This window comes from Medicago truncatula, chromosome 8 (assembly GCF_003473485.1).
Source record: "Medicago truncatula cultivar Jemalong A17 chromosome 8, MtrunA17r5.0-ANR, whole genome shotgun sequence".
NCBI lineage: Eukaryota > Viridiplantae > Streptophyta > Magnoliopsida > Fabales > Fabaceae > Medicago > Medicago truncatula.
The window spans coordinates 37,492,401-37,505,193 of record NC_053049.1 but is presented as its reverse complement, the minus strand read 5'-3'; the positions used below and the strand labels follow the sequence as shown (position 1 = coordinate 37,505,193).

Below are 12,793 nucleotides of genomic sequence, written 5' to 3'. Positions count from 1 at the left end.
TGTTACTGTGTTCATTTGATTCTTATTGAAAGATCAACTTTAGTCAATTACAATTTCAATCAATGATTTGGGCGTCGACGTTGCAGATCCGGAAGCATGAGTATTTCAATGACTAAGAATTTATCATATTATTTGCAAGCATTTTGCTGTTGTATGCTATTAACTTGAGTGTTGTGAGTTTGTTCGCAGATTCATCATTTACGTTTTTAATGATGTTGAACATGTTATTTTATCGGATGTACTCTCAATCTGGAAGAATGAATATCGTTTTGTTTTTGTAAAAAAACATTGAAGATAAATTTTACTCATTTACAAGAATTGCACGTCCGAACCGATAAAATAATCGTTGGTTCGGTTTTCACTCTTTTTCACAAAAGGAACCGAACAAAACAAATCTGTTTGGTTCAATTTCGATCGGTTTATTTGAAAAAACAATTAAAAAAATCATATTCTCACAAATTTGTATTTCATATACATCATACTAAAATATTTCATGGAACTTTGTATTTTATATTGTATTATTTTTTCATGTTCTCTATTTTTCTAACAACATTTTATAACTAACCTTACTCAATATTTCTTACATTAAGATCCATTCATCCATCCTTCATCAAACTCAAATATTTCAATCATACATGATAATAAGTGTGTGAGGAGGGATAATATTATTAAAATGGGAAGTGAAGTTACCATCAGTTCGGTTCATTGGTTCCTTGGATCTCAAAATGAAAAACCGAAAATCGAACCAAACAAGATCGGTTTAGATTGATTCAGTTCGGTTTTGAATAGAACTGCAAGGTGAGATACTTTTTCGGTTTGATTTAGTTTGGACTTTTGATTTCGTCGGTTTTGTCCAAACCACTTACACTTACGCGTCGTTCTGAAATTATTTTAATTCATGAATGATATGTATGTAATATATCAACCATTTAAATCACCATTTTATATATCCACTAAAAAATAAAACCACTTTTTATCTCTGAAGCATGGCTACTTCTAAAAAGGTGAAGTACTCGTGCCGAGCACTTACCCTTACTAAGTACGTGTATGGTACTTTGGTACTACATTTGTCTTGTGAGTGAAAATTGTGATTTTCTCTTATATTTTAATATTATAATATAGTATTAGAACTTCTTGTCATTGATAAGTCAATAATTAGGTGGTTTTTAAGTGTTTATTTTAGTAGAATTTTATGTGTTTTAATTTCGTTTTAGAACTTTGGTACTTCAAATTTGTTTGTTTTTATTTCAGGATCAAATATGATGAAAGATGAGTCTTTGAGCAAAAGAATGGATTAAGATTCATGATTAAAGCTTCTTTGAGAAGAAAGCTAAAAAGAGGGAAATTCTGCCATATTCATCTGATTTGGTGCATATTTATGTGCTGATTTGGTGCAGATTTATATGTTGATTTGATGCTGATTTATGTGATGATTTAGTGCAAATTTATGTGCTGATTTAGTGCAAATTTATGTTGTTCCTCTCGCTATAAATTGAGGAGCCATCAAACATGTAAATCATCTTTGAACCTTGAGAATTCTTTGTGGCAATTATTTTCTTTGGAATCAAAGTTCTTTATTTTTCTTGTTCTTTATTCTTCTTGTTCTTTACAATTCTGCACTTTTATTTTCAACCGCTTATGTCTTTCTTCTCCACCTCTTTAATCTTTTTGTCTACGATGAACATGAGTGAGTGGATTTCTTTGTCTTTGGATTATTGGATGAGTCTAATGACCTAATCCTATCAAACCAAGCCTAGAACCCTAATTTTATGTAAATCTATTTTCTTATCTAATCTCACCGTTCTTAATCCATATTTCAAATACTAATTGAAGTATCGAAAGAAGAAGATTAATATTGGAACAAGTGAGATCAGACACGGTTTACGAAACATGAGAATAGTTTAGTGATGGGTTTCAATAACAATCAACCATGAGAATAAGCGTGATTGTTATTGAAACACACTCATTGATTCCGAAAGGAACCTTGAAACGCCTTAGAGAAACTTAGAAACGGATTTAACATAAGATTTAGATATAAGTTCGAATTGTGAGTTATTTGTCATTATGATGTATATATAATAAAAATTGGGCTTGTAAAACGTAGGCCCATTATAAAATCTCAATCCCAATATTATATATTAATGTGATTCCAAGTTGCAACCATGTACGAAATCCCTCTCGTCAAGTCATCGAGCGTAACAACCCTAAAATGGCACTCGATTTTCACACCAACGAGAGCGATTACCAGTTGAAAGTCGACTGCCATTTTAGGGTAATTAGGCTTTGAACCAAAAGATTCCATCAAAGCGTTGATGGTTTCTCCACTCACCTCATGAAATGGATACCGTCAATTTTGACCAAGTCAACGCATATGTGGCGTGCCACTTGTGTAAATAATGAATTAAAAAAATAAAAAATGTCTCATAATAATTTTATAAATTAAAAAAATCAGAAAAGATATTAAAAATTAAAATAATCAGAAAAAATTGAAAATAAATCCCAAAACAATACGTGGCATTTTTATGATTTTTCTGATTTTTAATATCTTTTATAATTTCTGATTTAATATCTTTTTATTGGTATATTAAAAAAAACACGTGTGATATATGGGATACTTTTTTTTTTTTGAAGGAATATATCGGATACTTATTCAATAAGTTTTTAAAAGCAGTAATTATTCAACCTTTTCATATAAGTCAAGTTTTTAAATTTTGTAAAATTAATACTAGAAAATTTAAAAATTGGCTGAAATGTACACAATTTTGATTAAGTACTAGAAAAAACACGTAAGCAGTAATTGTTAAACCTTTTTATATAAGTCAGGTTTTTAAAGGCTGTAAAATTATACCGTGCAAAATAAATAAAAGTTTCCTGAAATGTACACAATTTTGATTAAGGCAGAAAATAGTTTACGAAGAAAACAGAAAACTTGCCTAAAGTTAAAAATTAATATCTTTTCTGATTTTTTTAATTTTTATATCTTTTTTAATTTTTTTAATTTATAAAATGATTATGATGCATTTTTTATTTTTTTAATTCATTATTTACACACGTGGCATGCCACACATGCGTTGAAAATGGCCAGCTAAATTTCATCTCGTAATTTTCTCTTGGCTCAATTTAGTTGCAGACCAAAAACAAACCAGCATTAGTGCCTGCCTATTATTGTTATCATGTGGAGGCAGATTATGTTTTGTAAATTTCAATAGTGAGTTATATGATGTGTTTGGTTGTAATTCAAAGTTGGAAATGAACATTTTTTTCACAGTTTTTATCTCTTTAAACTTGTTAACGGTTGATTTTCTAATTTATTTTCTTTCTCAGGATGTTGTGATGTACACGGCTGACGACAGGAACATTCATTCTGTTGATGAGGTATAAATCAAATGCACCCCTTTCTTTCTTGTATTTACTTCGTGGCCACATCTATGTTGAAATTTGTTTGGCTCTTCTTTAAGCACTCTAAAAGATTGATTTATGACTTAACAAATCCAAGAGATACCTGCTAGTGGGACCATGAATACAAAACACGTAGAGAGAATATATGGTTTTTATTCAAGAAATATGTAAGTACAAAAATTGTGGTTGACACTGTTTCCTCACCTCAGTAATTTTGTCTTTGACCTAACTCTTAGATTATGAAAAACATATATCGCGATGATTGGGCAAATTTGAGTTGATACTATTAACCAGAGAGGACTCCTCTTGGTTCATGCATATTCTAATTATTGGCCATATTTTAACTTCTATATTTTACCCTTATTTGGTGTGCTTGATATGATTAGAATATGCAGAACAGTATCACTTTAGCCTTTCTTTCCGGTCTCCTAGCATGTTACTTTTAAGGCATGTTATTGTATAAGTAATAGTGTAATACCAAACTTCAACAATCACCAAGTTTTATCCCTTTAAGCAGGGTCGGTTACATAGATCAAACTTCAATTGACTTTTTTCTTTTGTAATGAGAAATCAATTTATACTGATAGATAAAAAATATTTAAAGATCATTGAACCATTTGTCACCTTTGACAATTAGCAAATAGGAAATGATCAAATTTCATAATTTCAAATAGTGCTGTTAGTTTACTACTTTGACGTTACCACCCTTTAGAGCACAGCATTAAGCATAGCCATCTTTTCTTAAACCCTCTCTGAACATGGTAGGTTTTATTATAGAATAGTAATCATCTTGATTCCTGAGAGACGAGTTGTGTAAATTTAATCATCAAAAGATGATTTACACCTATTGATCACATCGCACATGAATATGGGTTTGAGTCTGAAATATAGGGCCATCTTAAACCTATCTGATATGAAGCTATCTTTTGGACAGATAACTGATGGGGAAAGACTTACACTTGCTTTATGGTTCAGTCGCGATGGTTCTCATGATGAAGATACGAAACTTGTTTCTCTTCTTTCACAACACCTATTACATAAGAGCATGGCTAGTTCGTGCCTACCTTTTCCTGCATCCAGTAATATGTACTGGTGTTCTCAGAACCAAGCTTCCACTGACCACTTTGGGTTTAATATTTGTTGGGCCAGACTGCATGTTCTCGGATATGACATATATATTTCTCAAGACAGTAGCTCCGGCTTTGATGTCTCTGAATTAATGGTAAAGCCAGTGCGCTTGGTGAGAGGAAGTGAGTTGCTAGACCATGAATTTGTCAATATTTTGCATGCGCTTCAGGTATTTTAAGGAAAACTATGCAAATTATATTTTCTGTTAAAATTTAGAGATCAAGTGACCATGATTTTTTTTCTTTCTTTCTCACCGTTTACAAAAATAGGATTCAAGGTACTGACTAGAGTTTGGATCCTCTCGGGGACGGTTGAGAAATAACCATTATTGTCACTTTAATTAATAAAAACTTCCTCCCTTCCCCAATTTTTTCTTTAAAAAAAAAAAAAAAAATAGGATTCAGAATGAGACTGGCTAGAATTGTAGTTTTATCAATGGATACAATCCTCTACAGTATGTTAATTTTTCTTTCTTTCAGGGTTGGTAAAAGAGTAAATTCGCTAAGATTAATAGAAAGAGTAGTAGATTTAGTTACTAAAAGGCATATATGTGTAGAATATTGGGCCACCCATTAACATTTGTTGGAGTTCTTTCAATTTAATGTACGGACTATGAAGCATTCTTTCATAAACCAATGATATCCAAACCACAGTGACTGAACCAAAAATCGAATAATTTTTCTCCCCACTGGGCTGGATAAGTTTTCGGCTCATATGTTGAAAATCAATCCAAACAGAAAACTTTTTCCCTCACTTGATTGGCTATACAAAGATCTCTGCTATTTCTCTGATTCATGTTCTTTGGCCGCAGGTCGTCCAATTTTATTGTTGGAAAGGTTCTGCCTTGCAGACCAACATGTCGAATATAGATTCCAAGGTAGTAAAACTGTTGGATGTGCAAAGAGAGAAGATCAGCGGTATAAATTCTTTACTTCTTAATGATGTTAATTTTGCATCCAGAATTTTCTGTAGAAGGCCTTCCTATTTGGAAGAAAATGGATGCATTTACTTTAATTGGACTGGAATCGTGGCGGCTATTGCTGCTTGGGAAGATTATGTGTTGAAGTTAAGCAAGCAAATTCATTTACAGTTGCCTTACTGGAGAATGCAAGAATCTTTATACAATGTACAAATAGATGCGTAGTATTCATATCAACGCAAACTCCTTTCCGAAGCTTTGCTTTAACAGCATTATTCAAGTTGGCGTGCTTTCGGCTGGTTTAAGACCATGCTGCTTGAGGGAGAGATGGGGAGTGCAACTTACGGTTTCCCAAGATTTATCATAAATTAAAGGGGTTATCAACTCTAGATGAATAAGCAATGCCTTTGTTTCTCTAATTCTTGTAGCACGAATTTGGGTGCAATATTACAGCTGCTGCAGTCTCACTCAAGACTTTTTCTCAGACTCCCTTGACTTCTGCTCAAATTTTCAGACAGTGATATGTTATCTGTTTTGACATAAGAAATAGATTGCATATGTATCTTTCTAGCTCATTGTATCTATGCCACTGCTTTTTAAGTTCTTTGGATATGCTCCATCTGTGCAAAGCCCTGCCAAAAATGTCATAGAATACAATATTTGCATTGGTTTTTGTGATCTGCATAGACAGGAGTCCATGCCCATCATGATAATGCCTCAATTCTTCGGGATCCCATGGCTCATCGTCACTCTCCATGCCCTTGACAGCAGCTGAATTTCAGAACAATGTTGTGGTTGATGTTATTGTTAAACACATTTACAAGATACGCATACCTCTCTTTGTCAATTATGTGATCCAAGCAATGGCCATGTCCATTGATGTATGCGTCAACATTGCTTGACTGGACCAATAGTGAAGAAACTGGTTAGAAATTGTAAAATTGTCATGTATTGACAACAATAATAAGAGTCAACCGGTGGATCTTAGTTGTGACAGGGAGGGGCCATGGCCACGCCAAAACCTTCCTTTTATTATTAGGTACATGTATATATATATATATATATATATATATATATATATATATATATATATATATATATATATATATATATTATGTTTGCTTAATTGCAATGAATATTTGCGGCGGCGAAGCAGAATTTTGCAACGTAGGGGTACTAGGATCGAGTCCTATATAATGTTTTTTTGTATTTTCTTGGGTAAAGAGGCCAAAAGCAGGGTTCAAACAATGTTATTGGGGATCAAAATCAGTAGAACTAACCACTACAGCAAGCAAATAATTCTGATAGTTTAGAGCTGTTATTTTGGCCTTCACGAAAATATTGACCAAGCTCTGCCACTGATAAGGTGTTAAACTTTTACTCCTATTGTTTGAGCAAATTTAACAGTCCAAAATGTTGTTTACTTACACCACGCACCATCTTTAATAAATAAATAATACAAAGGAGACACTAATGTAATGTATGATTCCTTCAAAAAAAACTAATGTAATGTATGATGATGATGACGACTCATTTACCTTTAAGATGAGAAGAAGCAGCTCCCCAAGCTCTTGGCTATTAACATGATGGCGCTGTTTTAATGTTACGATGACCCCCCCACAATCTTCCATTTTGCCTTGTATTGCACCAAAAGCCAAATCAATATTCTGCAGAATTACATAAAAGAAAAGGCAGACAATTTCTCTCCTTAAAAAGTGTTCCTGAGCCATGCAATAAACGTGATTTGATGCTAATTTAGTGTTTTAAGTATTGGTTTTTTACTTAAAATTAAGGTCACAATTCTTTCTGAAAAAAGGTCACAACAATTTTCTAAAGTGGCATAATTTTACTTATCTTGATTTTTTTTTGAATAATTTGTGCTACTCAATAACATTACCATTTTGATATAAGGCTTAATGAGTAATGACATAGTCCGCATAATACTCACGAAAAATAGTCTTACTATTTTGGAATCAATTTTTTTTATCTCAATTATCACATTTGTTGCAATTTTTGTCCAAACTCCTATTGATTGCCTAAAATGGTGATTTTTTTTAATCTAAAAATGACATTTATCTCTTCAAATTTTTTACTCATTCATTTATTATAAACAAAGTTGCACCATTAATCGTAAATTCTACACGTTGGGGGTAGATCCAAACAATTTCGTGTGTGTATGTATTACACACACCTATACATATGTATGTGTGAACTAACACACAGGTTTATCATAGTTTTGGAAAGGTAGAATGAATGAATATTACTTTATAGACAAATCTTGGCGCTCAAAATATAAACATCCTATTCATACCTTTTCAGGAGTCCAAGCTCAACCACTTGAGATGATGCTAGCGACAAGAGGATTACAATTAATTTGGAGAATGTAGGCGTGCTCCCATCATTAAGAAACGCCGTTTTGGAATATGCTTATTGAGCAAGTAACCATGGTCATAAACCCAGATAAAAAATATCTGGACACACACATTAATAGAAAAAATGAAGAAAAAAAAAGTAATTTAGTCACATCATTTAACACAATTTATTTCTTCTCTCTTTAAATTTTGTGCAAGTATGTGAGTGTGTCCAAACATAATTTATTTGGGTTTATGACTAGATAAGTATTTCTCATGCTTATTTATATATAGACTCTTGAACCATTCCTTATTAGTAGAGATGTAAAAATTCGGTTTGGTTCATTTTTAGTAAAAAAATAATATCCAAACTGACTAGATCTCGTTTAGTTCGTTTTGATTTCAAATATTTTTTTAGAAATGGACTCAAATCAAACTAATCCAATGTTATGCGGTTTGATTATGTCGGTAAGTTAATATGAAAATGCAATTAAAAATACATTTAATAAGAGCCAAACATCATTTATGGAGCAAAAAAGAGCACCTGTTTGTATTACTTGTATTTGGATTGTTTTAAATAAGGAAATAGAATTTGATAACTGTATTTCATTGCATATTGAAATTTATTTTGTGTAACATATCTCACAACCTCGATGTGTTTCAAAACAAAAATCAGAGTTGTGGGGTTGTTCATTTAGGATCTTTGTTATGTTATGATGGTGGCAAAAAAGAGGAATTTATGTAAATCATTTGTTATTGAACTACGACTTTTTTTGGAAGCATTTAGACTCGTGAGCTACATTGGTTGATGATTTCTTTTGTTCTTCCGGTTGATGTATGCATGCATGTCGGGCAATTTAGTGGTTCTTATTTGTTTAGGAGGTATATCCGTCATTGTTTTTAAGTGAGCTGACAATTTTGTCTTTTGGTCTTTTAGAAGGAGAGAAAGTCACGTATCTATTTCAATAGAATTATCTTTGGATCATTTGCTAGGATTAAACTTCATTCTTAGTTGTGGTTGAAGACTCGTATCTTTTAACAGATATTTTGGTGGTCTAACTCGGTTGTCCGTAAGAATTGTGTCTGATTCACAAATGTTCTCCGGTGAAAATTATGGAAAAAAAATTATGAACAATGCTTTTTCAAGGTAGGTTTTCTAATTTTAAAAAAAAAAAAAAAAACATAGATGAACATATCACAACATATCATTGTATGCTTAATTTGTTAATTATTGTTTTAAATATGTATGTTATGTACTCCTTAAGGATTAAAGTCACTAATCATAGTGTATGTTTCAACTTGGTTGTGTTTAACTCAAATGCAAAGACTCTTTTGTTTCATCTTCATTTCTTTTTTCCTTCGCCACATTTGTCAATGGTAGTTAGTTATTAAGATATATATATATATATATATATATATATATATATATATGTATATTAATTTTATCTAATATTTGCAATATCAAGTTGTTGCTTTGGACCAAGTGCCGCCTGAAATATGTGGATTGCTTAATGAAACATACCTTTTTAAGGTTGAGACAAAACAATTGTTTAGTACTAGATTTAAACATAGCATTCATTCTTAGGAATATCCTTGTTGATTCTTATATCATCGATGAGTTTAAGAAGGACAAACGTTCCAATGCACTTGCAAAGGTGTAAATATAATAGATTTAAAATATAATGAATATACTTATATAAACCTATCTTAAGTAAAATCATGTTTAATACAACATTTTATTCGTGTGGCTACTATAATACAATATTCCTCAATGATACTGTTCATAAGTTTAAGGAGAAACTTGAACAAAACGATTCAATTGTAGTCAATCAGGTATACAATGTGTACTATGATTCATTAATTTTTTCCTTATTATACATGTTGGTTATCTAACTAATCAGTTTTCATAAAGGTTTATTTTGATTTGTAACCTAAGTTTGGAGGGGTAGCACATGACACACCGATCTTATTGGAGTTAACCCTACGAGGTTGGTTCTTCCATCAAGAGGAACTCTCATACTAGGAATGAAGTTGAAGACATGAACTTACTCATCAAGTTGCCAAAAAGCAATGTGAAATTTAAGAAGACTTAGGAAGGCTAATTAGGATATTTTGTTTCTAATAAAGAACTGTGTAGTTAAACTAATGATACGTTGTCAAAGTCATGATATTTTGTTAAACTTTTTTTTATTTATATTTTATTTATGATTTGGATCTTTGTTGTATTATTTTGATATTGCGACCTTGATTGATTTGGTTAATCAATTTTTACTTTATTTTATGTGGTTTGTAATATTATCTACATCTCATTTTCTCTTAATATTCTTTATTGTTGTAATTGGTTTCACCTCCATTTGATGTTTTTGTTTATCATTTAATATTAGTAGATTTATAGAAGAAATCTTATGATTTTCTTTATGAAATTGACATCATCGTGTAGTATATGTCATTTTTAGACATATCATATACAAATTGATAATACTCAAGTTGTATGTGATTTGCGTCACAATTATTAAGATGTAGTTGTGAACATGGATTTGAGGATGTGATACTTTTTGATTTAACATGATGTTTTACTATTGCATTGATATGCTATGTATTGGTAGATGGAGAGTATTGTAATCAAATTGAAATAATTGAATCATTGTTAGATGTTTTTGATAAATAAATTAGTTCTCTTATATCTCAACCCCATACATATATGCTCAAGAGATTAATTACTATATTGTTTCATAAAGTTAACATAAGTAATCACTAATAGGTGTCAATATAAGGCTCATTTTCAGCTTATCACTGATGGGTATTATTTTCAGCTTATCTCAATCAACCACCCGACTTTAATATTTTATCACATAAAATACCACTATTAGTGATGATAATTACTAATTATTGATAAGCTGAAAATGATTCAACAACATCAAAATTGTTTGTGATGATAATAATTACTTAATGGCACCATACAACCTTATTGACATAGATTCATCCAAAACATAACATTTGGTATTTTTATTAAAAACTTTAATGGAAGATTAACAAATTGATTCAAACAACATAAAAACATTAACATTCAACAACAAAAACATTAACATTAGCACATAAAGAAACCTCTTAAAATAAGTCATTTGTATGGATATTGGTAAGTAGCGAGTCATATGGATGGAGTCACATGATAGTTATATAACTAATCAGTTTTTACAATTTTTTGTATAGGATTTGAAACATAAATTTGACCAATTTTTTTAAAAAAATTATTTTTTATATTTAGAAATTCACAAAACAATTCACGCATAATTTTAAATCCCAAAATACCCACAAAGATATCATTTGAGTGGTTTTTTTACAAATCATTCGAGAGTGTTTTAATTGTTGTTTATTTTTATCAATATAAAAAAAAAGTTGTATGTTTCAATGTTTGAATTCATATGTCAACTAGATTTCAATAAGGCAATAGCTAAATGTTTGTGTGTTTCGTGCCACGTAAGCACTAATGTTGTAATCCACCCAAAAAAAACACAATATATTAAAATCTAGAGGAAAAAAAAAACAACATGTGAACGGCTACAACCGATCAATTGATGAGGTCTAGCAAAAGGCCCTCAATATTGATGACCATATTTTCTAAGGAACTACATTAATCAGTGTTTTGTACAAATGGACACTATTATTAATGTCACACTCTTAAGCATAGACACATATAATATGGACATTTGGATGGTTTTATCTCATCCACCTCTTTTGAGTTTTGGACATATTCCAATAACTGATGAAAACAATGGTAACAAAAGATATGCTCACACTTAACAATTGAATCAACACTGCTACGATCAGCGAGTCAATTACACATGGCACAACTAATCTCACATTTTTTCATTATGCGATAAAGCGTTTCTATCATATGTTGTTCGGCCTCAAAACGTTCCACATCGAAAGCATCACGAAGAAACTGGTGAGGTCGAAAGTAGGATCTAAGAATTTAAAGAACATCGCATACATAACCTTGTTCTCGACAAGGATCACTCTTTTTTCTCATTTTTAATCTTGATCTTTTGAACATCTCTTGAACAAAAATTTGCAATATCTAATTTCATAAAGGAAAAGAGGGATTTTGATCATGTTAGGGTTTGTGTTTGCGGTTACGTTTGCCATGGTTTTCATTTTTGTGACTGTGAGTTTGAAGGAAGGTTTCTATTTTGATCAAACCCTAACCCTGTGTTTAAATAGTGGTTTTCGTGTTCACAAAGTGTTGAACTCTGGACTTTAATTTCTTCCTAATTTTGTTTGATTATCTTTATTTAACTATCAAATTAAAATAAAAATAAAAAACTATGGAATTGTATACATAGATAAGTGGTTGACATTATCGAATTACATGCAAATATAGCAACTGATACAATATGTTTTCCTATCTTCACCATTTTTATACTAAGATTATCAATCCCATCTAATTATTAAAATGCATCTCTACGTAATATTCAAGTTGAGAATCTAATGTTAGTAGTTGAATAAGAGATATTTCTTTAGGATAAACTTGAGTTAAACGAATCAACTTCTCCTTATCAAATGTTGAAAAGGTATCTTTTGAACTTGAACAAACTACACAAAGAGGCAACTCAATATTCAATATATATTTAACAACACAAATACCCCACTAATCTTCACCCTCATGCATTTATTCTAAAATCCATCATTGGTAACAAATTGGTTAACATTTGCTATAGTGAATATGGTCGCCATTACAGTGAATCAAGATAACCTCTTTATAAAATGTGATTTTTTTTAGTTAAAATACTTAACCTTTGATATCATGTGTGATTTTTTTGGTTAAAATTTGGTCATTTGTGAGCAATTGGTTAGACTTTAGTACATTAAATCTGGACGCCATTACGAATCATAATAACTATTTCAGTTGTTTAGGTGGCAGGTGTTTTGCCGACCACATCAAGGTCAACAGAGAGAGAAAGGAGAATAAGTTTGCTTCTTAGTAGCACTATAGTAA

General features: G+C 31.1%; 1 protein-coding gene across 2 annotated transcripts; it reads left to right on the top strand.

Annotated features, from left to right (window-relative positions):
* The first annotated feature begins 3,247 nt into the window (after nt 1-3,247).
* Nucleotides 3,248-6,213, top strand: LOC120577715 (uncharacterized). Of its 2 annotated transcripts, XM_039829527.1 has the most exons (4): nt 3,248-3,375; nt 4,334-4,696; nt 5,339-5,404; nt 5,488-6,213. In XM_039829527.1, the coding sequence occupies exons 1-4, from the start codon at nt 3,250-3,252 to the stop codon at nt 5,497-5,499; spliced, it is 567 nt and encodes a 188-aa protein (XP_039685461.1). In that variant the 5' UTR covers nt 3,248-3,249; the 3' UTR covers nt 5,500-6,213. The 2 variants fall into 2 exon arrangements, with proteins under 2 accessions (XP_039685461.1, XP_039685460.1); XM_039829526.1 differs by having other exon boundaries at nt 5,339-6,213.
* Nucleotides 6,214-12,793: the final 6,580 nt, after the last annotated feature.